This window comes from Colletotrichum costaricense (genome assembly GCF_030867565.1).
Source record: "Colletotrichum costaricense strain IMI 309622 chromosome Unknown Scaffold_9.1, whole genome shotgun sequence".
In the NCBI taxonomy this organism is placed as follows: Eukaryota; Fungi; Ascomycota; class Sordariomycetes; order Glomerellales; family Glomerellaceae; genus Colletotrichum; species Colletotrichum costaricense.
The window spans coordinates 1364079-1392065 of record NW_026848238.1 but is presented as its reverse complement, the minus strand read 5'-3'; the positions used below and the strand labels follow the sequence as shown (position 1 = coordinate 1392065).

The 27987-nt window shown below is 53.1% G+C and overlaps 10 protein-coding genes across 10 annotated transcripts; 4 read left to right on the top strand and 6 right to left on the bottom strand.

The window, feature by feature from the left end:
* Positions 1–73: 73 nt before the first annotated feature.
* CCOS01_09296 (uncharacterized protein) lies at positions 74–2804 on the top strand (the record flags this gene model as incomplete). The annotated part of the gene is made up of 4 exons (XM_060457455.1): positions 74–196; positions 248–610; positions 665–1072; positions 1125–2804. The coding sequence occupies 4 exons, from the start codon at positions 74–76 to the stop codon at positions 2802–2804; spliced, it is 2574 nt and encodes an 857-aa protein (XP_060312155.1).
* A 189-nt stretch (positions 2805–2993) lies between these two features.
* CCOS01_09295 (carbon-nitrogen hydrolase) lies at positions 2994–4090 on the bottom strand (the record flags this gene model as incomplete). The annotated part of the gene is made up of 2 exons (XM_060457454.1): positions 2994–3875; positions 4046–4090. The coding sequence occupies 2 exons, from the start codon at positions 4088–4090 to the stop codon at positions 2994–2996; spliced, it is 927 nt and encodes a 308-aa protein (XP_060312154.1).
* A 489-nt stretch (positions 4091–4579) lies between these two features.
* On the bottom strand, positions 4580–6391 carry CCOS01_09294 (nuclear membrane fusion protein Kar5; the record flags this gene model as incomplete). The annotated part of the gene is made up of 6 exons (XM_060457453.1): positions 4580–4767; positions 4827–5097; positions 5152–5208; positions 5258–5479; positions 5530–5747; positions 5797–6391. The coding sequence occupies 6 exons, from the start codon at positions 6389–6391 to the stop codon at positions 4580–4582; spliced, it is 1551 nt and encodes a 516-aa protein (XP_060312153.1).
* Positions 6392–10112: 3721 nt separating this feature from the next.
* On the bottom strand, positions 10113–10403 carry CCOS01_09293 (uncharacterized protein; the record flags this gene model as incomplete). Its single annotated transcript, XM_060457452.1, has 1 exon — positions 10113–10403. The coding sequence occupies one exon, from the start codon at positions 10401–10403 to the stop codon at positions 10113–10115; it is 291 nt and encodes a 96-aa protein (XP_060312152.1).
* A 2102-nt stretch (positions 10404–12505) lies between these two features.
* Positions 12506–14140, top strand: CCOS01_09292 (helix-loop-helix DNA-binding domain-containing protein; the record flags this gene model as incomplete). The annotated part of the gene is made up of 3 exons (XM_060457451.1): positions 12506–13008; positions 13078–13885; positions 13949–14140. 3 exons carry the CDS (start codon positions 12506–12508, stop codon positions 14138–14140), a joined length of 1503 nt encoding a protein of 500 aa, XP_060312151.1.
* A 1174-nt stretch (positions 14141–15314) lies between these two features.
* CCOS01_09291 (metallopeptidase family M24) lies at positions 15315–16969 on the bottom strand (the record flags this gene model as incomplete). Its single annotated transcript, XM_060457450.1, has 2 exons — positions 15315–16615; positions 16762–16969. The coding sequence occupies 2 exons, from the start codon at positions 16967–16969 to the stop codon at positions 15315–15317; spliced, it is 1509 nt and encodes a 502-aa protein (XP_060312150.1).
* A 1653-nt stretch (positions 16970–18622) lies between these two features.
* CCOS01_09290 (Dfp1/Him1) lies at positions 18623–20692 on the top strand (the record flags this gene model as incomplete). The annotated part of the gene is made up of 3 exons (XM_060457449.1): positions 18623–19078; positions 19143–20492; positions 20546–20692. The coding sequence occupies 3 exons, from the start codon at positions 18623–18625 to the stop codon at positions 20690–20692; spliced, it is 1953 nt and encodes a 650-aa protein (XP_060312149.1).
* A 1937-nt stretch (positions 20693–22629) lies between these two features.
* Positions 22630–24864, bottom strand: CCOS01_09289 (phenylalanine ammonia-lyase; the record flags this gene model as incomplete). Its single annotated transcript, XM_060457448.1, has 1 exon — positions 22630–24864. One exon carries the CDS (start codon positions 24862–24864, stop codon positions 22630–22632), a length of 2235 nt encoding a protein of 744 aa, XP_060312148.1.
* A 1045-nt stretch (positions 24865–25909) lies between these two features.
* CCOS01_09288 (ubiquitin-like autophagy protein Apg12) lies at positions 25910–26419 on the top strand (the record flags this gene model as incomplete). Its single annotated transcript, XM_060457447.1, has 2 exons — positions 25910–26296; positions 26357–26419. The coding sequence occupies 2 exons, from the start codon at positions 25910–25912 to the stop codon at positions 26417–26419; spliced, it is 450 nt and encodes a 149-aa protein (XP_060312147.1).
* A 141-nt stretch (positions 26420–26560) lies between these two features.
* Positions 26561–27403, bottom strand: CCOS01_09287 (3-methyl-2-oxobutanoate hydroxymethyltransferase; the record flags this gene model as incomplete). Its single annotated transcript, XM_060457446.1, has 2 exons — positions 26561–27172; positions 27224–27403. The coding sequence occupies 2 exons, from the start codon at positions 27401–27403 to the stop codon at positions 26561–26563; spliced, it is 792 nt and encodes a 263-aa protein (XP_060312146.1).
* Positions 27404–27987: the final 584 nt, after the last annotated feature.

The window sequence follows — 27987 nt, the reverse complement described above, 5'->3', positions numbered from 1 at the left end:
TTGGGGAAGTTCACTCGTGTCACAAAGTCAACCTTTGAGTTTTCCCAGCTACACTTCTCATGTTCTTCTGGATATGTCGGCAGGCGGAATCACTTACGATGGAGTGCCCGGCGCCCGTGGCACTCTATTCAAGGATCTGAAATTCTTTGTTTCGCTTCGCGTACCCGGCAGAGTGAGAATCCTGGACCTTATCAAGGTAGGCAATCACTTCTAGAATGCCAGGCGTTCTGGAAGCTGACTGATGCAGCAAAACGGCGGCACAATTGCGAAGTTGGAAACTCAGGCGGATCACTACATTACCTACGATACCGGGCCTAAACCATCTGGGTCGCTCGATTGGAAGTTTGTCAGAGATTCCGTCGACAACGGCGCGGTACAAGAAACGGATAAATATGAGATGCACCAAACTCCCACAGCTTCGCGTCCTGTCGGCTCCTCTCGTCCTGCTGGTGGCTCCCGTCCTACAGCCAAATCAGCCAATTCTGCCCCTATTAAAGGAACCCGCACGCCGTTCAACACCGCCGACGATGAAAGTCTCGCCAGGTGGGTGCTTTCGCATGCGGCAAACAAAAAAAGCGGCAATGAGATCTATCAGACATTCGAGGGAATAGTGAGTTTGGTTCTCGACGTATATTCTTCTCTTACTTTTACTAAACGGTTGTAGAACAATCGTCATACCTGGCATTCTTGGAGAGATCGATGGGTAAAGAAGCTATCCAAATTGCCTCCGGCTGAGCTTGAGAAGATGGCAGCTAATGCTCCGGATATCGCATTGCCGCCGCCACCGGCAGCCGCGACTCCTTCCAAGCGATCCGAAGCTACGCGACCAGCAGTGAAGAAGGCGCCTCCTCTGGCTACCCCAAAAAGTGTCTCGCAATTGCCTCCGGCGAAGGCAGAGGTGAAGGCAACGGTCAGGCCGAGCTCCGCCACCCATCAGCCAGCCGTCAGAAGGCCATTGACTCCAGCGAAGAGAGCCAAGTTCACAGAGGCAGAGGATGACTTGTTGATTCGCGAGGCAGGCAGGTTTGGCGGTACACCCGACACCAAATTCTTCAAGAAATTCTCAGAAAGGGTACGTCTGCTCTTCACTGTAGTGATAATGGCTCTAGACTGAACCTAAGTAGCATTCCAGTCATTCAGAGGCTGCGTGGAAACGGCACTGGACACAAATATTGGAGCCGCGACTTCGCGAGAGCTCTAAGGAAAGCCTTGACGAGAGCGGACTCTTGCCTGAAGAATCCTCTACAGTCAACATAAAGACCCGACCGGACACAGCTCCCAGCGGCGAGTTCACTCGACAGATGGGACGCCCACAGGACGAGAGGCCAACCGAATCTAACAGCCAGCCCACGGAGACTTCTGAACCCAAGGCCGTCTCATATGGTGCAAGCCCCGCCAGAGAGGAAGTCGAAGAAGCGGAACAGTCACGAGAGCCAAAAGTCGAAGAGTCCCAAGCTGTTACGAGACAGGATTTCTACGACCAACTGTGGGGCTACCGAAAATTCCACCATATCGATACCCAGACCAATCCCGAGATCAAGGATCAATCTATCGACTTGTGGCTGTTGTGGCAAGCTGTTGGAGACCAGTACCAGAAAGGTGCGGTCGAAATCGACTGGGCAGCAGTCGCAGATAAATTGGGCTTCCACATTGAAAACGCTCAGTTGGTACAACAATGCTTTGCAGACCATGTCGCCGGCTTCGCAGCCAGCGGTCTGTTAGACGAACCTGACGTAGAATCCGAGGACGATGAGGTTTCACAGCCCGAGGATGAAGACGCCGTACCAGATGTGCAGCTGGAACCTCCACAGGTACAACAAGCGGTCACCCCCAGTGCTTCTAGAAAGAGGCAAGCAATCGTTGTCGAGACGTCTGGCTTTCCGTCGACACCAAACAGCCGGAAGAAGCGACAGCGCCTAGGCCCAGACGACGAGATCCCATCGACCCCCGACGACAAGTTGGGTCTCGCAAGCTTCGGAAACCTTGGCCCTAGCCCCTCGCTCAGTGTCAAACAGTGGACGGCCAGTGAGGAGCAAGTTGAGGGGGCCACAGAGAGAGACGTGGAGGAAGAAGAGCCCGAAGAGGATCTAACTGGCAAGCCCCGTCGTTTGGAGCCCGAAACACAGGACTTCGGCTTCGATGATGCCTTCAATGCAACTGACAAATCGCAAGACAGTATCGAGTTCGATATTTCACCGTCACAACAGCTTTTGGGCGAGGAAGAATCCGTGACCCCTGTGCCTCTGTCCTACAAGAGAGATAAAGGAAAGGGGATCGACCGGAACCAATCACTCACTCTTACACCAGTTCAAGAGTGGCCCGCCGAAGAGGGGGAAGGAGAGGAGGAAGAGGAAGAGGAAGAGGAGGCGGAGGAGAAAGGAGCAGAAGAAGCAGGCGAAGCTCCGAAAGATGCCACAGACCAAACCATGACCGACTCCCAAGAATCGACAGATAAGACCGTCGAGCTTCAGGACCTCATGGACCGGTTTGTCTCGTTTGGCTACCCGCGCGAAGATATCGTCTTGGCGCTGATGGCTACTTCGCTATGCACACCACTGGCCACAAGTCTGGTGAAGTACTTGAAGGAGCACAAGGACATTCCCAATAATTGGCAAGGAGTGTGGACGATCAACGATGACAAACGGCTGAGACGTATCGATGCTGCTGGCTCAGAGGGTGGCCCAGTGGATGCCAAGATCCAGAAGTATTGGGATTACCTCGAGTCGAAGCACACGCGGATCCGTATCGCGCAGAGAAGGAAGTTTCTTGCTTATCTAGATGAGACCGGGCAGAGCTCTCAATGAAGTAATGGCCGGGATATATCTCTTCATCCGCCTACAAGTCTAAGGCATATTGATAGCGAGTACTGAGCCATCAGTACCAGACTTTTTGCAATCAACACCATTCATCATGACCACACCTGGAGTCAAGATATCTGTGCCATCTATATTAAATGTCCTGTTAACCGTACACTGTCGTCTTGAGATCATCCCTTATTCCTTCACAATTGAGTACCCATAATGCCAGCCTTCCTTCCTCATATCCTCCCTCACCTTATACGCCTCCTCAGCAACATCCAACAGCCCCAAGTCGACCTCGACAATCTCCATCGCCTCTTCGGCACCCAGCTTGCCGAGCGCACCGACAAGCGGCATCGCAACCTGACTGACACCACAATACCGGACCCTCGCCCCCTCCTCCCGAACCTCCACCCCGCCTCCGCCCGCGGGCCCGCCCGCGTTGACGAGGACCACGGCCGCCGTGTTCTCAAACGCCCTCGTGACCATGACATTCTCCAAGAAAACACGCTCTGAGTCGCGGTTCACCACCTCGGTCGCGCCTTTCCCCGCCCCGTTGTCGCGCTTGTACTCGTCGGCGAGCCAAAACGCGGGACAGACAATAATCCTCGCCCCGTCGCGGATGAGCTCCCTAAACGCCTCGGGGAACGCCAGGTCCCAGCACACCAGCATGCCCGCCCTCCCCAGTGGCGTGTCAAAGGCGCCGTGCGGCTCGGGGCCCTTTGTAAGGTGTGGCCTCTCGTTGTGCCACAGGTTCTTCTTCTGGTACCGCCCCAGCACGGCGCCGTCGGGACCGATGAAATATGCAACGTTCAAAAGGTCCAGGTCGTCTGCTCCCTCCTCGCCGTCCGGCTCCACAATCGTCCCCGGCACGATGGACACTCCTAGCTCCTTGGCCAGGGCCTGATACCGCTCAAGGTACGTCCAGGACTGCGCGCAGGCGGATACGAACTGAGGGTGGTCGGGGACCCATGATGTTAGATGATACTCGGGCAGCACGGCTAGCGAACAGCCCTTAGAAACGGCGGTGCGGATGTAAGCCTCTGCCTTGGTGAAATTCTCCTCTGGCGCGACGACCTGTGATGCTCATCAGAACTCTGTTTTTTTTTCCCCCACGGGGAAGAGGCAGAAGTTCCCCCCGCCGCAGCCGCAGGGAAACCTCGTGAGCCATGGCGCATGAAAAAGGAAGCGCGGGAGCTAGACTGGGCTAAGCATTTTCGATGAGGGGTAGTCCTAGACTTACTGACCTTAGGGTGCATTTGAATGAGCGCGATCTTGACCTTGTCCGCCATCGCCGCTGTCTTCGTCTCGTCTTGAGTTAATCCCGCAGCTTCAAGACGGTCGGGTGTTTGGAGACAACGGCAAAGTTTAGCTGGCGGTCGGGGTCAGGCTATGAGGAAAGACAGCAATACGCCTTCATGCACTTCCCCGCAGTCAGTCTGCCTTGCACTGGGATATAGGCACACAAGATAGCAAAAGGGGAGATGAATGGATGAGAATGATCAAACTCCGGTTAAAAGTGCATAGTGCCCGAATAGGCGACTTGCTAAGTTCATATGCGAGAAATGATGTCAGAGGCAACCGTTTCCCAGTACTAATTTCCACCGATTGCAATTACCATAGTCCAGTAACCCATCCGCAAAAAACAACGAAAAGCAAGAAGGAAGGTAAAAGATATAATCACAAACGCCGGAAACAATTCGCCCTGCCCAGATGTCATAAACTTTGTATGTGTTTCGATTTGGAGATTCATGTCGAATGTCGCTCTCGACCAGCAGCTCTCAAGTCGTCGTCGATCCTCGGATATTGCGTTGAATTAGCGACAGATCTCTGGAAAGATAATTTGGGGACGCCGTGGAAATGAAGGTCTTGTTCATGGCGCCAATAATTGGAGATATATGCTGATCAGCCTCGAGGATACCCGGCGAGAGATATTTGGCATAAGACACGACGAAGCCAGCAAGTTCGCCTATAAAGCATATTACAATCAGTATCCTTTTCTTGCAAAGTAATGTGTCAACACCATACCGAGCGCAATTAGTCCGAGGTTTCTCACTGCTGATGGTGGAAGACCGTAAGATCCCATGAGTAAAGACGCGGCTGGGCACGCCACATATGGCACCCAACTTGTCCAACCCGGTCGATGGAAAGAACCGCGAACTTCTGATGTCGATGAAGCCATATTGTCAAGTGTATCCAGCAGGTCTTCTGAAATCTGGTTCACGTGTGAAAGCTTATCAGAGTGTGATTCGTATTTCGAGGAAATGTCATCGGTAATGTCTAGGAGTTTCTCCAATCCCTGAAAGATAGTCAGCGGCATGTTTGATTCTTGCAGAAGACTTTCTTCACCAACTTTCTCAAGACTATCTTGTCGGTGAGCTAGTTCAATCGCTCGAATGTGGGATAGTTCCTATTCGATGTCAGTCTAGAAAGCAAGTGGTCGGTCTCAACTTGCTTACCAACTGGCCATGAAGGGATGTAGACGATGCTATAGCTGTTGTGAGAGCAGCCATGACAGCCGCGACCTCATTTCCAGTTCGTTCTTTGAAGTCTGTCAGTGCCAGCTCATGCGATGCTGCAACTTCGGCGTTGCTGCTAAGGACCGTTTTGAGGAGCACCGTCAGCAGCTGTTGCAGGTTCTGGGCATCCTCGAGGCCGCCTCGCATCGCAGAATTTGATGCCTTTCAGTCAGTTGAGTTGCAGTGCTCGGGAATGAGTGTGGCGAACCTACCTGTACCATCTGCATCACGTCCTGAGAAACATATCTGTCCAGGTCTTGTAAGCTGTTTCGCAACTGATCGATGTCTGGGTTCATTTGGCGGAGCTGCTCTGTAGTCTCAGCTGCTCTCAAATTGATCGCATGTAGGTGGGCTTCAAGCTCTTGTTCAACTCCCTCGGACAGTTTTGAGAGGACTTCGGTGAGACGTTGGTATAGACGAATGCTCTGTGCTGCAGCAATATTAGAAATATTCCCTAGGTACGGAGGATAGATAAATACCTTTGTCATTATCTGCGCGAGCAGCTTCGCAGAATCTGAGAGCCTTATGACGGTAGCTCACCCAAGTATTCCACGCAGAGTCGGACTTGGCTAACCCCGAGAGACACGAATCTATCTGCCGAGGTGAGACGTGAAGCTGAGCAACTTTGGAGGTCGGTAGGTTAGCTAGAGCATGTTCTCTGAACGGCGCACATCCAGACGGAATGACGAAACTGCCTCTCTCCAGATCACAGATAGCAAGACTGGCGGCATAGGAGTCCACAAAGTCACGAATTTGTCTGCCGCTGTCGGTGAGAACGGTGGCGTCGTCTTTGCCTTCCAACAGCTGGCAATTGTTGACCAGGAGTCGAGCAGAGATTCGATGGCAGAGAGGTTCCGACTCGAGTTCTTGGAGCTCCTGCATGGCGACGGCGTAGACATTCGGCAAGCGTGATGCGTCGTGAACTACAACCGAGGGGTTGACCAAATGTTCCTCCACAGACCGGGGGGTGTCTGCTCTCCTTTCGACACCTTCCCAAGAGAAGGCTTCGACACCGTCGATCCATGCCCGAATCGACAGCAATCCCAAAAGGATTTTCGGCATGCTGCACCACATTTTGTCGCCTCCGCCGCCTTAGCGTTGTTTGTCCCGGGTTGAAGTGAGTAGAGGGAAGTAGAGGGACTAGAGACGGGGACAGACAGAGTTATGTTGCAGCCAGTGGGATATGGCGAGGCGACGCCGGGTCAGATGCAAGGATATGTGAGGGGAGGAGATGAGTGGGTGTGAAAGAAGGTTGCGAGCCTCGGCTGTAAGTTGTTGGATAAAGACAGTGGAACGAAATGAGGCAACTTCTAGAGTTGGGAAGGGACTTGTCATGGGATTGAAAATAGAAAGAGGAAGGAATGGACCGTGGGATCTAGATCTAGTGTTTGGTCACCAGGAAGGTGCCTTCCTCAACCTGTGGTTCTCTGGTTCAAAAGCGGAAAGAGCCAACTACCAGTTCGCGCCTTCCCATTGACCGTGTACCCCATGACGAGGCAGAACCATGGTGCCTTCCATTTCACCACTGTCCGTTCCTGCAGGACGGTAGATTACCTAACTTGCTGCCTTCAGTCTTATACATAAGTATGTATTCTCAAAAGATTGTTCTTGGTACAAAAAGGCGTAATGAACTTGAGTCATGGTGAGAATAAGTGGGAAGGGACGGCACCGGGCGTTCAAGGGATGAAGTGGTGTTTGAGCTACATCAGATCCATTGGTGACCTCGGAGTGAACCTGAATTCATGAATTGGAAGTCGTCTGAATACAACAATGCGCACTCTTAAGAATACGATTGAGAATTTTACCTGTTAAGATGATTTGGTGAATGAGGATCTATGAGGAATTTATCATCTAGGATCCTTAATGTAATACGATTATGATCAAGCAGTCGGCAGCATTGAATGACATTCGAGCAGAGATCCTGAAGAAACAACACAAATGTAGGCTAGTCCGCTAACTGAAACAGGCCAGAGAGTGGCATACAACGAAAGATATGACCAGTAGTCAAATCGGCGTCTTATTCACTAGATTTTCAAGAGAAAAGGCAGGGTCAGTGTGCCCTCTAAGAAGCTTGCTTCAGAAATAGTCTAAGGGTGACCTTAGTCGTACTATACGAAAGGCCTTTCAGTCGACATCACCACCAACACAGTCTATATAAGAAAATCACTATCCGTCATCCGGGGCGCGTATTCTTCAGTGCCTCGTTCCGGGCTGCCGTCAGGAACAGCATGAAGAACCAGGGTAGCTCTAGAAAACAGCGAATTTAGCTCATGAGTATGACGAGATCATATTGCGATCCACTCCGAAGTCTTTCGCCTCATTGACATCGCATTGCCTGGTGTTATCACTTGGTCTTCAGTCAAGGACGGACCGTATAAACATTGTGTCCCAATTGTCCCAGAAAACTGAGCGCCGAGACAAGGAATTATCACGGCTGTTGGCCTTGAGAGTTATACGCTCAAAAACTTTGGAGGCTGTAAGCTGGGGTTATTCTCGACCGACAACGAGGTCCGACATCTCGATGACTACGCCGAACAACTGTGACCGAAAGAGACCCAATCCGGGTGCCTACGTCTAAGACCCGAGTCCAAAGACGCATCTTTACATGGATAAACGGCTTCCCTCTAGCGACCCTGCAGGAAGTAGTGCGTCGACCTCCCTCCGCTCGGATGGATTTTCTCACTCCAGAGACTACTCGCTGCATAAGGAAGCCTGTCGTGCGCTGCCATGCATGTCTACGAATGTGCGTCTGACAAATGGTGTAAGCAAACGGCCATCCACATCAGCCCATTCGCGCAGAAGCTCGCAGTAGCGGGGTTATTGGAGAAAACTTGAAGGGGGGAAAGGGGGGGACGTCAACCGGCAAGCCACAAGCGTACCAAACATCGCGGCAACATGGACCTCCTCGGGGAAGTGTTCAAGGTTGTATCCCGAAGCGCGTTCTCGCATGGAACCTGCGAGATTTGCAGAGGGACATACATACTTCCCTCCTTTCTTGTGGTTGGAAAGAAACAAAACAGAACACCGAGGTGACTTTTGACGTTTGACACCCTGAGCAGATCACATATCAAAGAGGGACAGTGCGTGATAGGGCCAGGATGGGGGGGCTTATGGTACCCCGGAGGAGTCAACAGGGATCTAGGGTCTTTAAGCATCATCAGGAGCCCAGTCCGCCCCCACCTTTTGACAACAATCTTTACTGCTCACTGCCTTGGTCCGCACATTCATCCTTACCAGAAAGACTCTCCTCTTCAGGGAGCAGAGAGATAGAGAGAGCGCGCGCGTAACATGGGAGAGCGCCTGAGGTAAATCTCGATGTACTTACAGCCAAGAGAAGACAAAGATGCCCGTATCCTTACCCACCGCCTTTTCGTGAAACCATAACCGTAGACAATATTCTTCTGCACTTAGCCGGGTAAAGACCCCAACAACCGACCGTTTGATAGGTTACACATCGAAGGGCCCACCAATCCCGTAGTTCTTCGCCGAAGTGACGTCGGTCGTGGCCCACTGGGAACGACGGACATCGGTGGCATGCTCCCAAAGAAGCTGACGAGAAAGTCCAAGTCCCGACTCCCGGTCTCCTCCCCCCTTTCCCCCTCCCCTTCCAAGCTGTCAAGTCACCCTGCAGAATTCTGATATGTGATGTACCGAAGGGCTTCTGCTCTTCCATTGCTACCTGCATCTCGATTCGTCATTTCCAGTACCGCGGAACGCGGCAAGGCGTCCGACGGGGTCTGGACCACATGGTATTGGTTGCACATCGGAAAACGTCAAATATTTTTCTTCGCCGAGAGAGGCATATATTGACCTCCTGTTAATCCTGTTTAGTCCTCACTTGTCTGAAACTACCACTTTCGGTTCAAGAGCCAGCATTACTGGTGTTCAGCAAGAACTCACTGAATTCTTCTTTCCACTCCCAACACGATCGTTGTGTTGCTTTCTTACCTTGTCAGAGAATCTCCTCTGAGCCTCTCTCCCGCGGACCCAATGCCTTGAAGCTCTATCTCGGAGTGCCTTTTCCGCCTAAGCTTCCTGCTGTTATTAGACAGCCCGCGACCTCAGAGTCCGAAGCAGAGTACACGAGAAGGCAATAGAGCAATTCATTCATACAACCGACTCTAGAGTCACGGTGGGAGGCAACAACTGTCTGAGAGAGTCAAGTCATCTTGAATACACATCTTTCAGTTTGTATGCAAATTTCACTGGGGTCAAAACTGCGGGCATCCAAGTAAATAGATTATGCTGACCGGCAACAGTAACAAGAACCAACATCCACGAGAACGGGGGAGCAAGTAGCAGGCCACAGAGTCGAAAGTCAAGATCGAAAAAGATGTGCACACTATATGACAAGGAGTGGGCCTGCGGCCATAAGGGCTTTCATAACATCGTGTATTGCGAGAAAGTAGGCAAGGGCTGTAAGGGACCGAGTGCCAAACACGAGACGCTTGTTGAGACCAGCGTTTGTAGTGACTGCGTCAGTCGAGCAGCTGACCCCAATCCTCAACAGCGCTGAAGAGTACTCTCCGAGTGATTTTTTGACTCGAGTCACCATCAGAACCAAGCTTGGATAAGGAGAAAGTTGCGCAGGGAGAATGAATGTAGTGGGTACTGATAATTCGTGGGTATTGTTGATTGTAACTAGCAACTCTTGGTAACATGAACAGCGCCATGCCAAAGTAGCTCGCCACGATGTGAAGCCTCACTTGATCCGCCACCTAGGTAGTCCTCCGTTTTTCGCCCGTGTGAAGTTCGCGCATCCTGCGAGACCGATCACGCCTCTCTTACAGAACCATTACCAGCCATCTGGCTTGACACAGTACCAGTAACCCTCGAAGATGTTGTTCATCGAGCAACCACGGAGGCCGCCAATGGCCTGGTTCAGGCCCATAACATCGGCTTTGGTGATGTTGTTTCTGGAGGCGATGGAGTCGCACGTCTCACCACCTGTAGCTTTGTAGAATTTGATGCATTTTGGCCACATTGGCTCGAGGTGAGGGTTTGGGGTGGCGATGGGGCTGGCTGGGATAGCAACGACCGAGGTCGAAAGCAGGAGGACGGTGGCGATACTCGTCACGAACTTCATGTTGACCGAAAAACGAGGGCGGATTAATGACTCGGGAGGTAAGGCGAAGAAGAGGATGGGTTGTGTGATTCTCTTGGAAACTATCGAGAAGTTGAGGAGGGTGTATTTATACACTCTGAAGGACTGATGTCTGAGGGACGGGCACTGATGCTCTCATTCACTATGGTGATACCAGCGACTCTGCCGCTCCTGATGCTCTTTGACCGAATTTCGTATTGTCCAGCGCTGGCCAACAATTGAATGTAGATACGAGCATCAGAGCTTCTGCACTTGCAGCAAACTTGATTGGGGCAGCATAAAATCGAACAAACTTATATGAGATAAAATTGTCGAACGACGACGGGACGCAAGTCGGGGCCATGGGGAACGCAAGGGAGGAAAAGCAATTAAACGATGTATTCACAGAAGTTCTAGACGTCTTTGCGCATCGTTGGCTCAACGGCGCCAACGGCATTCGGGGTATCTTGTCTCGACCGTTCCACGTGGGTGCCGCCGCCACAAACGGTTCTACCACCAAGTCTTCATTAGAATTGCGGCATAACCGTTGCGCCTGTCTGTTCGAGGCAAGGTGAAGTATCTTGGCAGGGGGCGGAACAGGGCGATGGATGCGACGACGAAGGGGAGGAGCGGAGAGGACTCCGTAGTGTTCCCGACGTTTGAGAACCTCCGCGCCGGTCCCACCCCGAAGAGCACGGCAAGTGTGTATGGATTTGGGGAACGGCGAATCACGGTCCTGCTTCCATTCACAAACGGGACAAAAACGTCAAAGGAGGGACGAGAGGTGGTGGACAGTTTTGACTGGACCGACACCAATTCGGGAAAGATGTCTACGTGGTAGAGGAATTTTTAGGGGGGCACGGGGGAGACCAAGCCAGAAGCAGCTGGACCCTAACGGAGCGGGAAGTCTATTCTGGGGCCGACGCTCGGGCCAGCTTGCAAGGCTGACAACGAGGGCGCGCTGTGGTGGGGCCGGATCGACGCACATCCAATGAATGACCCTTGTACTGGAGCTCGGCGCCCATCGCACGACTCCCCTCCAGCAGCCTCGTTCATCATACGATTGTCAAGATGAAGTGGTCGATTTTTGATACGCTCAGCCAGTGTGCCCCGGCCACTGGCAAATTCGATGTCAGGCCATTCCTCCCGATCCTGCATCGTTCTTTCCCGCCCAATTGCCAAACCTTTGCACACTTTTCTGCCGGAGTAGTTTTTTTGCCTACTCGGCCGCCCTGGCCCGAGTCAATTCGAGTCAATCCCCCCCTCCCTCACGGAATCCGGCGCGGGTCACTTTTCCTGTCTTTGAATATCAGCCGACTTTTGTCTTCGTCCTTCCGCTACAGAGCTCCAGCTGTCTCCTGCGAGTCGCAATTCTCGGCCTGCTCTCCTACGAACTGCCGCCGTTTCCAACAGCACCACCACCACTATCAAATCACCTGAACCGCTCAACTTTTTTCTTCCGCCTCCGTAAACCTCCTGCAGCCTCCCACAGATCCCTTGTTGGATACGTAAGGTGTGACCAGTCATTTTCGTCCTTGCCTCCACATATTCCTCTCCCCAACCCTCAACTCTTTTCTCGTCCTTCCCCGTGTTTGATGGATCTTGTTATTGTCCGTCCCCGTGCTTCTCGTTTGCCTCCTACGCCCTCACAAGCCTACTCGCAAAGGCCAAACAATTCTTTGAACGATCCGAACCTGTGCTGATCCTAATAAGCGAAATCCCCGCCTTGCCTGCCGTCTGTTGCGCGAGCGGCACACTCTTGACGGTACACGAAAGCGAACGACCGTCTCTGCTCATCCACTGCGTCCTGCCCTGCCTCCCTTGCCAACGCCGACCCCGACGACTGTTGCTCGCTGCTTGTCCCCATCGCCTTCGCTGCCATTGGACGACTACATTGCCTTGATTGGCTACACGAGGTCGTACGACTGGCCATCTTGAGTCGCCAAACTCTTTCACCGACCAAGAAGCGTACGAGGTCCGGGCCTCAAGTGCTTAAGGATTATTCGGCAAGCGATCGAACCGCTGTACATCCACTCTACATTGCATATATCGATTTCTAGATCGACGACCGCCGACGTTTCGGGGGCCGAAATGCTGGCGTTGTGATGGACCCCAACTTTCTCAAAAACCTCGACTACTTTGCTGTCCCCAACAACCAGACGACAAACTCGGCCGAGCAGACTGCCGAGTCATCCGCCACAGGTGCTGCCAGAAATGCGCCGGATAACTCCTTGTGGGAGTCCTTAGGCGGCGACCCTGCAAACTCTGAGTCGACGTCCAATGGCCCCTCTGGTTCGTTGCCTTCCTTTGCTCAGGCATCGCCTGCCAGCACGAACTTTGGGCTCGGCTCCATGCCAACTCAAATGCAGTTCAACCATGGTGGTCAACAAAGAAATTCAGGCTTACCGAGCCGCGCTGCGCCGAACCAAGATCCCCGGCGGAGAGATGGCCATGCACGGAAACGGACCAAGGTCGACTCGGAGGCTGCTGCATTGGAATCGGTCGACTACTGGATCCAATTCGACGATGATGAGGAACAGAAGCTTGGTGGAAGCTTTGAGATCGACTTTTCAAGGCGTAGCAACCCTACCCCGAATTACCGGCCTAGGTAAGATAGTTTGAGCCAAGGACAATTTACTGATCATCAAAGAAAAGCTAACGAAGTGACATTTGCTAGGCCCGCTGCGAATCGCCTGAACCCCATGTCGACTACACCTGGCCTGGGTGCCGGTTTATACACCAACCCTGTGTTCAAACCAGAGGACTTCATGGATGACGCTGCGCTCGACAATGCCCTTTCTGATGATGAGGACTTTTTGGAATCAATGAACCTCGGCGATCAGCTCGGGAAGATTGATTCTCAGCCGCCTCAGGAAGTACCACCTAGGGAGGGCCTTTACTCGACGCCCTTGAGCTGGGAAAAGCCCGCGCCTGGACTAAGGATGAACCCCCTTTTTGGAATGGGCGGAATGGGTCCCATGGGTGCGCCTATGCTTGACCCCGAACAGCGACGCTTGCTAGCAATAGCGCTCAACACGGGGCGATCTTCAACCAGTCTGGGATCCGGTATGGGGTTTGGTGTCGGAGCAGATCTTGGTCCAGAATTTGCGAGCTTGGAGAACTTCGATGCTACTATGGCGTCAGGCAGTATGAACGACCCGGCCAACGACCCCGAGCAATCGGCTCCTCACAAGGGCAAGCAAAAGGAAAAGGCCCCCATCAAGGAGGAGCCCGGCACCCAGAGGCCGCAAGTATCACGGAGCACCACCAATGCCACTGGCGTATCTGAAAAGTCGAAAGACAAAGTTAAGGCTGGTGATCGAACGGCACACAACGACATTGAGAGGAAGTACCGTACCAATCTCAAAGACAGAATCTCGGAGCTGCGCGACGCGGTGCCGTCTCTGAGGTCAATACCCGAGGAAGGAGGTGGTGAGGATGCTGAGGTTGACAGCCAATCGCAGCGCGGTCCCAAAGTTAGCAAGGTAAGCTGGAGTGTTTTCCCCTATTTGACAAGCGCGAAATCATTTACTTACACTCATCGGCAGGGCACCGTCCTCACGAAGGCGACTGAATATATACACTATCTAGAACGAAGGAACAAGGCCATTATGCGTGAGCACCAGGAACTCGCGAGGCGCCTGCAGGCCTTTGAGCAGCTCTTGAGCGCACAGGCTCGGCAGCCCTTCCCCATGCCGAACTACAGCAGGACGCTGTTCGACCCAAGAGGTTTCTGTTAGAAGAATCTTCCCCCCTCTCATCACATGACGCATTACGATTGCGAACTGTACATATTACGTTTGTCATGGGCTGCGATTTGCCCCCCAAAATATACGATTGTGGTCAATCTACGAGGAATGAGTAGGCATATTAAGAATAATCACAGGTTGTCAGACCTGCAATGAAATGTTTTACTGCGTTCGGAATCAAATGGAGCTCTTTGGGGAATAAGAATATGGGGTTATTGACCACTAAAGTGATTCATATGGCGTCGTGCCTGGTGATGTGTGGGGTCTGAGGCTTTTCGAGTTCAGATGAACTTCGGCGTGAATGAGACTAGGTCCGAAGGCAGTGGTCCCCTTGAAGCAAGAAGTATCAGTCAAAGGAAAAACACAAACTTCTCGCTGATTTCAGGATGGCCCTACCAGCTACCGTTGCTGCGGTCCTGAATCAGGATGCGGAACCTCCTGAATCCTTCCCGTCTTTACGTGTTATAGTTCCTAACCACTCTTGAAGCTGATGACATTACCTCCCGGCATCGGAATCGCCAGCAGCGGCTTTTCCAAGGACTGAGGGCTAAAACATACTTCAACGCTCAAAATCACTTTAGTCAATCAACACTAGTTATTCTAGGCGAATGGTGAATACTCAACCGCCACTAACTAAGACGACAACTTGGCACACATTTCACACTGGCCACCTACACCGCGATGAGAGTGGCTTAATATCCTTCTGCATCAGCTGACCAACATGGCCTTGGACCAAATCCTACCTGAGGACTCAGGTTCGAGAAGGCGAACAGGGCCATTGCTGATGCACAGGAACTAGCCCCACCAGGTCTATGTTGGGAAAGACGAACTTTTCCCTTTGGCCTTCGGCCTCCGATAGAAAACAAGGGTCCTGATCCCCTCTAGTGGAGAAAATGCACACACGACGCCAACCTAGTGCGAGGCTACGCTGCAAGCACATAAGTGTCCCATCTCTGGCAACTTCTCAGGTGGACGAAACGGGGTGATGCTCAACCAGCAAAAGCGGAATGGCTTCTCTTTGTGTAATGGCACCCTTCTATGGTGCCACTTTGGTATCGTTACTTTGTTGTTACAGCGATGGATACACGGAGGTTTACAGGGTTTCACAAATGTTGGTACACCACACCACACAACCCGTCTGCACAACCCACCCTCTTCCTCTGCTCTAGTCTCTCAGAGCCTCAATATCAGCAACCTCCTTCACGGCCTCCGTCGTCAGTATATACGGCGACGTCTCGTCCACGCAGATGCTATCCTCGATCCGCACGCCCATACCCCTGAAATGCTCCGGCCACCGGTCCGTGTCCGGGACGTAGATGCCCGGCTCGATCGTCACGCAGTGGCCCTTCCTCAGGGGCGTCCGCCGCCCGTAGCCGGGGACGTCGTGCACGTCCAGCCCGACGTAGTGCCCCACGTGATGGGGGAAGAGCACGTCGACGTCGCGCGACGTGACGCCCTCGAAGCCGAGGCTTTTCAGCTGATCGAGCAGGCCCGCCGAGGTGTGCTCGTGGATTTCGTCTAGAGAAAGGTTGGCGTCCTCGCGGCAGAGCGCGACGCTGGACCGCTGAACCGTGAGGACAGCCTCGTAGAGGTCTCGTTGCGCGGGGGAGAATTTGCCCGCGGCGGGCCAGGTGCGGGAGATGTCGGTGATGTAGGTGCCGTACTCGCCGCCCGCGTCGACGAGGAGCATTTCGTCCTGGGGGATCGTGTTGTTGTTGACGACGTAGTGGATGCAGAGGCCGTTGCGTCCGCCCGCGACGACGGGGACGTAGGCCGGGCCGTCGCAGCCGTCGGCGGTGAAGCGGTAGTCCAAAAAGGCGTGGAGGTCTTTTTCTCTGGTCCAGGACCGGCGCATGGCGTCCGTGATGACGCGGCCGGAGATTCGGCCCGCGCGGCGCATGTTGGCGATCTCGGCGGGGGATTTGATGGCGCGGAGCTGGTTGATGACGGGGTAGAGCGGGATCCGGACGGAGGGGAACCAGGACTTGTCCGAGTTCATGAGGCTGGCTACGAGCTTGCTGCTGCCGTTGCTGGCCGAGTTCTGTTCGTTGCCGGGCTTCGGGATGTCGGTGTAGACCCGACTCGCGCCCTTGAGGATCTCGGGGAGGCAGCGGTCGATGCGGGCAATGTCGTCTGCCTTGTCAGCGTTGAAGATGTCGAGGGCGGCCTGGACGCCGTTGCGGGCGCCCATCCATTGTTCTGCGACGGGCTCTTTTGGCCTGGCGAAGAGGTGGAACTCGTAGTCGCCGTAGTCCTTGCCGGTCTTGCGGATGACGGCGACCGAGTCGCCCTCGTTCCAGCCGGTGAGGTAGAGGAAGTTGGAGTCTTGGCGGTAGGGGAAGAAGACGGCGCCGGTGCGGTATTTGAGGTCTGCGGCGGCGAGGACGGCGACGGCGTTGTCTGGGAGGCGCTCGGCGAGGCGGGCGCGGCGGTCGTGGTATTCTTGGGCTGTTATGCCTGGTGTGACTGGAGACGGGTGTTAGTCTAAGGTATAGGTTGAGGATGTAAGATATCTTTGTTCTCATGGGCCATTCCTATGAGATTCGCTTGAGGTAGGCAGGCAATCATGAGATGAAATGATGTATGAGTGAGAATGGTGAGAGCTGACTTACTCTCTCCAGCCTTGAGAATGTGAGGGTGAGTCTCATGTACGGGCTGGCCGAACTGCAGATCGGCGGCAGAGACGTCGGAGTAGGGCCGGAGCTGACGGCCGGCGACGGCACCGGAGGCGGAGGGTGGTAGAGGCCGCCGCCATGGCGATGCCGGGCGTAACCGCGGGATGGCACGGAGGGCGCGGCTCACCGGCCGTGAGACGTTCATGACCGGGTATAGTCACTTGTGATGTGAGTGGTGGGTGCGAGGTGAGAGAGAGAGTCAGACAAGGGAGGTTTTGGTGGATGCGGAAATGGACGGGCTCTACGGTTCGGATGAGGTCATGACCGGAGGTGCTAACCACAAGGTACGGACGGATACGGTGCAGGAGAATTTGTGAAGGTGCCTGCTCACTGCTGACTCGTCAATGGCGAGCGCAAGCGGACTTTGTGAGACGGGGTAACCTAGATGCTCCCCCCCCTTTTAGGTATCGTGCCACAATGACGAGTGGATGAGAATTTGCAGTGAAAATGAGAGCTTGTGTATAAGTTATTTTTATGTATTTAGTGAAGGCATGCAGGCCATGTTTTGCATCTGCATGCGTATTATTATACATCCCATAGCTTGTTCCGTCCAGCCACCCTGCTGCAAATCTGTATGGACATGGTAGAACGTATACTACCTGTATCTGTGTAAGGAGTACATACTGCGTAGGTAGTGGTGTATTATGTCAACTTTTCAAGGTTATGTCAACTTTTCAAGGTTATCTGAAGCGTGAAAAGGTACCTGACACGATGCGAATGCCCGCCCGTCAACACATGGTTATGATGGTCACTGTCGAACACATTGCGTAGGCAAGATGCAAGATGCACTGGGGAATGGACCCCAACAAGGCCCCAGAAGCAGCAAGATTTTCTTATTGTTTTTCCACACTGGCAGCTCCATCCAATTTCCATCGTCTGCAAGCCTGTCACCTTTATCCACCCGCAGACAGCCTGTCGCCTAGCACCGAGAGGTTGTTATTGTTGACGGGAGGTGGGCCTTGGGTTCTCATCTTCCCTGGGTACCTAAGGTAGGTTAGGTAAGGTAGAGAGGTTCACTACGGAGTAGAGTCGGGGACCTTACCATACCTACCTAGGTAGGGACCATGCCCGGAATTATAGCGAGCTATGCCTGTACTACAGCGGCTGCATCCACTGCGACCGCTGACTGGCAAGACGCGCAGGGCCAAGCAAATTTGGCCGGTTGCTGGAGAGAGGTCTGGCCCGTGCGTGTTTTTGGGCGAGTCCAACTGGGATTAGCGCTGTTGTTCCCCTCCCAAACTCGTCAAGCGCGACTTGGGTCCTGGCCATGGGTCCTTGGGTAAGCCCGGGGGGCCACGGTCTGGTAAGAGTGGACGACGGGGGGGAGCCTCTCTTCCCAGTGTTCCCACCACACACACACGCACACACACACACACAACACCAACCACTCTCTTGATTAAGAAAGCTCTTTCCTCTGCACATTCACCACACACCTCTCAGGTGCTGCCCTTCACGACGACTCCGACGACGATACCCTCCCCTCCTCCTCCTTTCTCTTCCACTCGTGTGGTTTTTTGCAACTTCTTCTGGGCTCAAACTCCGTCTTCAATGTCTTGGTGAACTTGTCGACACGGTCTCTGTTGGAACGCGTGAGCGACGTGTAGTAGCCTCCCACGTCGCGTGCTTGTCCACAGAGCAGCAAACCCCCCCCGCCTCTCGCAGCCACCACAACCACCAACACAGATACTCACGTTCTGTCTCGTCCTCTCTCTCATTTGCAGCGCCTCCGAACCACTCAGACCCGACCGATAATATTTCAACAGCCTTCTCACATCAAACATATTGATTGGGCATTTTTATGGCAGCCATATCCCTATCACCGAATCCCATCCCTCCTTCGGCCATGTCCACCAGACGAACGCCTTTGTCTAGCAACCCCAATGTGGTCAATTCACCCTTGAGAGCCGCTTCTGCTCTGGCTCACGCCAAACAGAAGCGCTCTCATGCCAACATCCAACGGGAGGAGCTCTACGCCCAGCCGCCCCCGTTCAAGAAGCAGGTTGTCGAAAATGTCGGCTCGCGTCAGCTTCGGTCGCCCTCCAAGGTCACAAAGGCTTCCCAGCTTCCCCAGCGAGTCGGCCGTCCCATAACAAAGGAACGATCAACACACCACGATGACTCTAGTAACGTCGAGAGGATCCGCCAATGGCAGGCAGAGTACCGCGGGAGGTTTCCCAAGATGGTCTTTTACTTTGATAGTGTCCCGGAAGATCAGAGGGCCAAGCTTACCCGTCAAGCCCAGTCTCTTGGAGCCGTATGTGCAAAGCTTGCCAGCCACCATGTTGTTGGCTTCTATCCACTGACAACTTCTTGTGTAGAGAGACGAACGATTCTTCTCCAGTAGCATCACCCACATAGTGACCGCCCGACCGATACCTGCGCAGGAAGACGTGCAAGCTGCTGCACACGACGCCGAACTTGAGGAGCAGCCTCAAACCATCAACCCTTCCCTTCTCGACCGGTCTACCGATGCACGAAGACGTCTTCTGCTAGAGACGACCTCGAGGCGAGCTCAAGCTCACGATGACAGAACCCGGAGGACGAGATCAACCCAGAGCAACGATGTTCTTCACAAGGCTCGGGACATGGGAAAGAAGATTTGGTCGGTGGAAAAGTTCCAGAGGATATTGCAGTTTTTGCTGGAGCCTGACCCGCATGTCGTCGCGGCATATGGCGCCAACCGCGATTCTGCAAGAAACGTAGGGACAAAGAAGGCTACAGAGGAGCCCGGTCTGTTGCAGCTGTTGCAGCATGAGCGACTGAACGGTCCCTCGGATGCTGTCACGAGCCGGGAAATGATCAACTTCAAGGGGCCATATATCTACATCTACGACATTGACGAGAAGCAGAAGCCTATCATGGTGCGGGAGTATCCCAAGGTCAATAACAAGTACCACGGCGAGTGGCCGCAGTTCAGGACTGTTACCGAGGGCCGATGCCCATTTGTCGAGGAGCCAGAACCCGTTGAACGGCCCAGCAGGAAACCGTCAACGCAGCAAAAGGATCCAAAGGAACACAAGGAGCGTGTCGCCAAACCTGCGGCCGAGGAGAGCCCGTCTCTCCAGCCTCCCGAAGTGCCTGCGCCAAAGGCAGCCATTGGCAAGCGCTCGCTTTCTGAGATGCAAGAGGGCCAGAACAAGTTGCGGGCTGCCATGAAGCCTATGGATGTGTTCAACCCTCCCAAGGCTGTGGTATCAAACCCGATTGATTTCGGCCGGACTCAACATGCTTTCACTGGACGGACTGGCAACGGGCGTTTCTTGGCCGGCGAGCCCGTCGCCTCTGGATTGCAGCCGTCAAATGTGACTTCGGCTATCCGGTCGAACATGATCTCGTCCACCTCTGGCATCAACGGAGCCAAGGCCGGTACGAGTAAGGAGGTGCATGGTTTGCAACGCAAGGTGTTGCAGCGGGGTGCACCCGTTCCCCAAGACGCCAGCTCCCGGCGGCTCACGGAGATGTCTCTGGAAGCGACGTCTACCAGATCTACTAGTGTTTCTCGAACCACCAGCAGGCGTATGGAGCTCATTGAGGAGGACGCCGAGAAGCAGAGCTCCAAGCTCTCGAGAACCAGCTCAAAGACACAGGCTCCGCCGGCTAAAAGCAAGCGCGACCTGAAGCCGGGCTACTGTGAGAACTGCCAGGACAAATTTAAGGATTTCGACGAGGTATGTGGAGAGTGGGACTTGAATAATAATACTGTCACGCTAACAGCTCGAAGCACATTCTCACACGCAAGCATCGCAAGTTTGCCGAAAATACTGACAACTGGGCCGAGCTGGACGACCTTCTCAGCCAACTGGGCCGGGTTCCCAGATACCGATCTAAACACTCACGCGACGACGAATACACGGACGACTCCTTGTAGACCAGGCCAACCCATGGACTCCTCGTCATGTCGCCCAACACTTTGACACCGACTCTGCCCTGCTTCCCAATGTTCTTCTCGATCCCCCACTTGCCGCTGCAATGCACGGCGCATTATCATCAAAAAGCTACGGATACGTTCCACTGTTGTGGAATCAATGATACCAGTAGACTGTCCAACATGAAACCATGTTTGGTTTCCGGTCATGTTTATTTTCTCTTCACTTCGTCTTTCACTAATAGGTCGGCTCGCATTGATATCATTGCATGCACAGTGGCGTTTGGCATGGATTATCTTATACCACGACGGCTCAATTTTCCTTTTATTTTCTTTTGGGCGCGGGCAGGGCGGCGGCACATTGTCGGCCATCAGCATCATTACCACCAGGGGCCGTACATGCGATAGGAGGAGAAACTAGGACGGCGCGTCTTAATGAACCACGGTGTAGATATCACATTGAACAGTCTATGCTTGTGTATATTGTACGTTGAACACGAAAAAAAAAGCTGCATGGTTTGGGAAAGTAGGATGCTGCGGGTGCCGTGAAGCAGCCCGAGTGTTTGTGTTATTCAGACAAGGCGTTGAGGATAATTCAAGCATTTCATACACCCCATCGTATCCTAGATGAATGTCATCGTGCATTCCAGGCTTTGATTATGTCACCGGGTCAGTTTGGAGACCAAGATCTATTAAGTGTCAGATCCTTCGAGCACGCAACGAACTAATGAGTACATCAAATCTCCGGATTCCGGGGGTGCATTGACAGCCACGATCTCGACTTCAAGAAGCTATTATGTATTCATTCTAGTCTCGTCACGAGAAAGGCACCGGCCTGCGTACCAGCGTCTTACAAGCGGCCCAAGCTTGGTCTAGATAGGTAGGTAGGCAGAACAACACAAAGTTACTTATTTGAGGACCACTTCGGTTCCTGAAAATCATCGTCTCCGAAATGAGGTGAAGCAATGGGAATTCCATAGTGATGGGGCTTGTCATGCGAATTAAGTTTCGACGATGCGCAAGCTACATAGCTTTTACGAACCCGACGGTTCTGTTTTCCCACGCGTTCGTTCTCTCGGTTACACGTCAGGCGAAAAAGCTTCCATGCATCTACGTCCCTAGTGCTGCGCATTGCGCGTGCCGCACCGCGCGCTGAAGGCCCCACCATCCCACGGGCCTCGTTTAGTGGGGCTGGTATGGACTTTGTCCAGCGGGGTCTTGCTTACGGGGATCATAGTGCGCTTTCAGGTCGGGAAGATTATCAATCAGTCTCTATGGCTCAGTCGGTAGAGCGTTGGTCTCATATCCATACATATGACTCTAGATCATCTAGAGATATCCAAAGGTCGCAAGTTCGAGCCTTGCTAGGGACAGTTTCTTTTGCTCTTTGGGGTGTCTGAAGTCGTTTTTGCGTGAATTTGTTGTTTTTTTGTGGGTTTGAGGTGGTTTGTTTGGTTGGTTAGGTGTAAATCGTCTTTTTTGACTGCTTGGCTGCGTCTGTCTTATTGAAGCACGACCGCCTATCCCGCTCGACTCTAACTAACAAATACACACACCATGCTATACCGTACCGGTGTTGTTTCGCGCAACGCTTCATTCAATAGCCAAAATCTGTCCATATGTAGCCGTGCAACTGATGAGAACGTGGTTTTTCAATAGTTGAGTCAATGAAGAAGAAGAGAATGGAGGTCGAATGCTTTGGGGGTGGTTCTATTTTAGCTTGAGTTGAGCTTCAGACGGCTCATTGCCACTTTTGAGTGCGATATATTATACTGAAATGCACACATGGATCATGCGCAAACACTTGACAACTCGTTCCAGTGCTCAGGATCCAGTGTCAAGTACTCAATAATATTCTACTTCTTCTTATTTCAATGGGGCTGAGTTTAGCCAATGTCTATCTTATATCTAAAGGTGAAGAGCCAAAGTCACCGCGAGACCTACTCCTCCCGCTTCCTCTTCAGTCTTTCTTGTTCTCGCGCATTTACCAGCGACATCGGCAGGTACCGGTCATCAAACGGGGCATGGCTCGGGAAGCCGCGAGGCCGCGATCCGCTATCAGCCGGGGTTTCGGAAGTATATCTTCCCAACTCTCCGTCCTCTTGAAAGAGACAGGGCAACAGTTTCTGAACGACGGTGGCCTGGCGAATTGCCTCGTAAATCTTTGAAACGCTGGTACCAATTGTACTGGACTGCTCTTCTCTAAGGCCCTGGTGAAAATGAACTTGCAATTCCTGGCGCACGAGACCATGGAGCGCTGCAGACCCTAGGCCTAGGCCTTCAGGGTACGTGTAGTTCGATTTGGGGTTGTTGGATGGGTCAGCGACCCACGCTTCCATGGTTTGCCGGAACTCTTCTCGGACAGCCAGGACTTGCATCAATGAGACGCAGCTAGATCCATCGTGGGCTAAGGAGTCCATGATGTGGGAGGCGGCTTTGGACGCGACAACCGAGCAGCGCTGGGTGTGGCTGTACTTGTTTGCCCCGTACCACCACGCTCTTACCAGCTCGTCCAAACCAATTCTTGTCGTCGTTGCCTCAGTCGTCTGACCCTCGCTCTTGATGTCCATGTCTGCCGATAACAAGGAGGCCAGGTTCGTCATGGAAGGCGACAAAGATATGGAAGAGAGGAATTTCTCGTGATAGGCTCTCAAGTCGGCTGCCTGGCAGCATACAAGGAGGTGAGCGGCACACATGTGTGATAAGACATCGACGGCCTCCATGGTACGGCGGCCTGAGAGGAACGCAAGGGAGTTGATGCCCTGGTTGTGCATCTCGGCCGATTGGACGTGTGACGAGACTGGATGCGCGAGCGCAGCCAGCTCCGACATGTAGGCACTCATGTTGACGTCGATGCCCTTCATAGTATAGGACTGGTCAGGGTCTCCATAGACCAGGTTCGGGTCGAGACCATTGTTCGTGGCCGGATTGATCAGCTCGGAGCACTGCGAGAAGAGCATGCGCCCGATCATCTGCAGCGCCGTTCTGGTCTTGTCCATGGCGGAGGTGATGGCGGTCGCTTGAAAGTTGCCTCCAGAGTACACATCCCCTGCGGTCACATCGCCGACGACGCCTATGTCGATGACTGGGTTGTCGGAGGTTGAGTTTAGCTCGGTCCGGATCTGCCTATATGCTAGTTGAAGGTCCTCGAGATACGGACCCATCCACTGTGGCGCGGTTCGAGTTGAGTATCTGTCCTGCCATAGACCTTGGCCCGTCCGCTTCTTACCTTCCAGACCAGTCACATACTTGGAGGACTTGAGGAAGTTGCGAATATTGTTGGCCACCTCTTTCTGTCCATCGTGAGGTCGAATTCTGTGAATGAACTCATTGGTCCACTCGACGTTACCAAGTAGGCATTCGGATGTGAAAGCAGTAAGCCCCTGGGCGAGGACTGCGAGTTGGTTCGCTTCGTGAATTACCAACGCAGCCAAGGCAGCAGAGGGTGCAGTCCCGTTAATCAGGCCCAAACCCTCCTTTGGCTGCAGCTCAACAGACTGTATGCCATATTGTTTCAATGCATCGCGGGCAGACAAGACTTTTCTGCTAAGGCCTGATCCAACGGTGACGGAAATGTTGGGGTCCCCAATCAGAGTCCCCGCGATGTAAGATAGGGGCATCAAGTCCCCGGATGCCGAGATGGTGCCTCGCAAAGGAATCAACGGCGTGATGTCGTGACGTAGAAGGCTGAGAAGTGCCTCGATAACCTCCAGCCTGACGGCACTATGGCCGCGGAGGTTTTGGTTCGCTCTGATTACGATGGCGGCCTTCACCCAAGCTGTGGGAATAACATGGGACTGTCCGTCTTGATCAATTTGACTGTCGGTCAGGTCAGAGGAGGCGATGATGGCGCTTTGGGTGTGTTGGAGCAGAGAGATTTGTAGTTTCTTGAGCTGTTCCGTCCGTGAGTCGGCGCTGCCACCGAAGCCCGTGTTGACGCCATACACGACCCAGCCGTTTTCCACATGGTGATCGAGGACGTTGATACTCTGGCGTATTCGGTCTCGAATCAGTTGGTCATCCTTCACGCGAGGAACGAGCCCGTGACGCGCTACAGCAATGACGGCGGGAACGTCGAGATACAAGCCGTCTAAGGAAAAGACAAAAGCCAAGCTTCCCAAGTCTTTGACATCACGCGTTTGCTTGCGCACGAGCGTAGCATGTGTTGTTGCCATGTTAGTGGATTTGGGCGACCCTGGGGTACGACGAGATCAAGATCTTAAAAGGGGTTCGAAGTTCTGTACGCAAGGTTAGGAATTGAGTCTTGCTTGATTAAAAGAATGTTTGGGAAAAGAAACAGTCCAAAGTGCACAAAATGCGCCTTATAAATAGGCTCATGACCATAATGGTAAGCAACATCTTATCTGTGATTGTGTGGCGTAGGAATAAGGAAGGGGAGGTGAATCAGAGATGACTTCTTATGGTTGTGTCACGTCTGCCTGCCCCTCCGACACTAAGCAGGCCTGGAGAAGAAGTGAGAAGAAGTGAATTGCTACGAGTAGCCCGACTACGAGTTGGCTCTCCGCGGCAGAAGGCGTGGTCGCGAATCACTCGCTCGCTCGCTCGCTCGAGCGTTGCTCACTGCATATTATGCTCTCTGGAAGGTAATAAGCGTGGCTTATGCTGTGAGAGTGAGAGACGTCGATTCAGGACTACGCGCCTGAAGCCGAGGGTCGTTGCATCGATTCCCTGCATCTTTCTCTCCAAGTACGGTACTCTGCGATCATCGTGCATGCATGGTCCCAGATAGCCTATAGTCCAATTTTTTTGGCCTACGAGATTATCGGATCTTGTGCTCTTAATATCAGTCGCCTGTAGCATCGCGAGGCCATGATGAAGAGACGGTTCGAAATTGGTCTGGACTGTTCCGTTAGATAGGTATGTAATTGATGGTGGGCGTGTAGTCGTATCTGGAGAACAGAAGGTTCTTGAGGTGAGGTGCTCGAGGTGCCTAGCAAGCCCGCCCAGGGCGCACTCAGGCAGTAACCACTCACGGGGCCCCGGCCAACCACCTGCCGAACCTAGCACACAATGAATGGCCAGTCTCACTCTTTCATCTCCAACCTCACCTCCTTCCTTTACCTTACTTTCTATTCATCCGAACAACCTCTCTGTATCTGATGACTCGGCTAGTTCGACACCGCTTTCGATTCTCATCCTACTCATTTCAACACTTCTTCGACCACGCACCCACTCTAGATAGCAACGCAGCATCCGAAAATGGCTACCCCATCGTCGCCTGGCATCCCCAGGCCAGACTCGGCGTCACCTCCGCCTGCCACCATTCCAGATCGTCCAGCCTCTCCTGAAGTGCCACTCACCATGTCCGCCTCAGCCATCCTGATAGCTCAACCTCGCGATGTGGCCTCTGCTCTGAGCAGCGCAGGCGAGTATCCTTCAGAAAAGGTCGTCGTTAAATTCAAGGCTGTCGGAAGTGCACCCTCGCTCGCTCGAGGGGTGGCCAAGATCTCATCTACCCAGACTTTCCACACTGTCATCTGGTATCTGCGCAAGAGGCTCAAGCTTCAAGAAACAGACAGCGTCTTTTGTTACGTCAATGACTCTTTCGCCCCCTCCCTCGACGAGATTGTCGGTAACTTGCATAGTGTACGTCTATGAAGCATTTATTACTAATGGTAGACGCAAATGCTAACATGCTTGCGATAGTGCTTCAAAGATTCAAGCGGTCAGCTTGTGATTTCTTATGCTATGAATCCAGCCTTCGGCTGAGATTAAGTATGCTATTACATGGTATCCTATGGTTGAAAAACGATAAAAATGCTTCCGCCCTCTAGACTCCCAAACACCGGTAATGCAGCACGAAAGTGACGCAAAGCAACGATCTATTAGCCACCGAACGCGGTCAGCTCCTCACAACTTTTCCAAAGCGCTGGTAAATTCGTCAAGCGCCTCCTTGGAAATGGGATAGGTGTGCTCGGGTGCAGGATACTGTCGGCTCTTCACCTCGTCCCGATAGGTCTCGATGGCACGAAGACTCTCGCCCCAGACGTTGCCGTACTTCTTGACGAACTTTGGCAGGAATCGGCCGGGAGGGAAGTTTCCAGTCATGTCGACCTGCACCAAGACCTGGCCGGAGCAGCCATTGCCGGCGCCGATGCCAATGGTTGGGACAGAGAGCTTTTCCGTGACAAGTGCTGCGACTTCAGCGGGAACCGCCTCGATGACCATGGCGAAAGCACCGGCCTCTTGTACGGCGAGGGCATCCTCAAGGAGCCTCAGGGCCCCGTCGGAAGTCTTGCCTTGCACTCTGAAGCCGCCAAGGGCGTTCTGCCGTTGCGGTGTCAGTCCCACGTGCGCGAGAACGGGGATGCCCGCGGACGTGATCTTCTGGATTGTGGGGGCCATCTCCTTGCCACCCTCGAGCTTCACGCCTTGCACGCGGCCCTCTTTGACGAAGCGGATGGCAGTTTCCAGAGCCTGTTCCGGAGCTATTTCATAGCTGCCCATGGGTAAATCGCCAACCTAAGTTTGGATCAGTACGATATTTGCAGATTAGATCCAGAGTAGACTTACAGTAAATGCGGACTTGGTGGCTCTTGCGACAGAGCGGCAATGAAGCAGCATTTCTTCTACCACAACTTCGCTCGTGTCTTCCATACCAAGCGCAACCATGGCCAAGCTGTCGCCCACAAGGATAATATCCATGCCGGCATGGTCGGCAACGTGGGCACTGGGGAAGTCGTGTGCAGTCATGACTGTGATTGGCTCGCGCTTCTTGTACAGACTGCGCAAAGAACCAAGTGTGACTTTCTTTCTTTGGTTGGCAGAAGTTGTACCCATGGGAGAATGCGAGCTGTGTCGCATCTGCAATGGTTGCGTGACAGCGGAATACATGGGTCGCATCAGAGACGCTGCTGTCGAGGGTCGCGTGCTTCTCAGAAGAGAGGCACACGACCTCAGACAGGTACTTCGGATTGTAGGGAGAGACATATGGGCAGACAAGTACCTTTTTGTCTTGAATAAGAAGTAAACGTATGGAAGGGATATGCAAGTGCAGAAAAAAATGAGAATGCAAAGATGCAAATTTGGTCGTGATGATGCTGATGTTTTCAGTGTGGAGAGAAAAGATTAGGAGAAGTTTGCGTTGAAGGGCGAAGCGCAATCTTTTATTATCCAAGTCATGATGGTTTTTGCTGCGTAGAATTGAGTATCTCCAAAATTACCGGTGGTGTTTCGTTCCCGCCGCTTCGCTGGGCTGGGGGTTAGAGATGGTAAAAGCGGGTCGATCTCACAAAGCTGACCATACAGGTGCCGTGCTGGACGCTTCGCTGTGAATG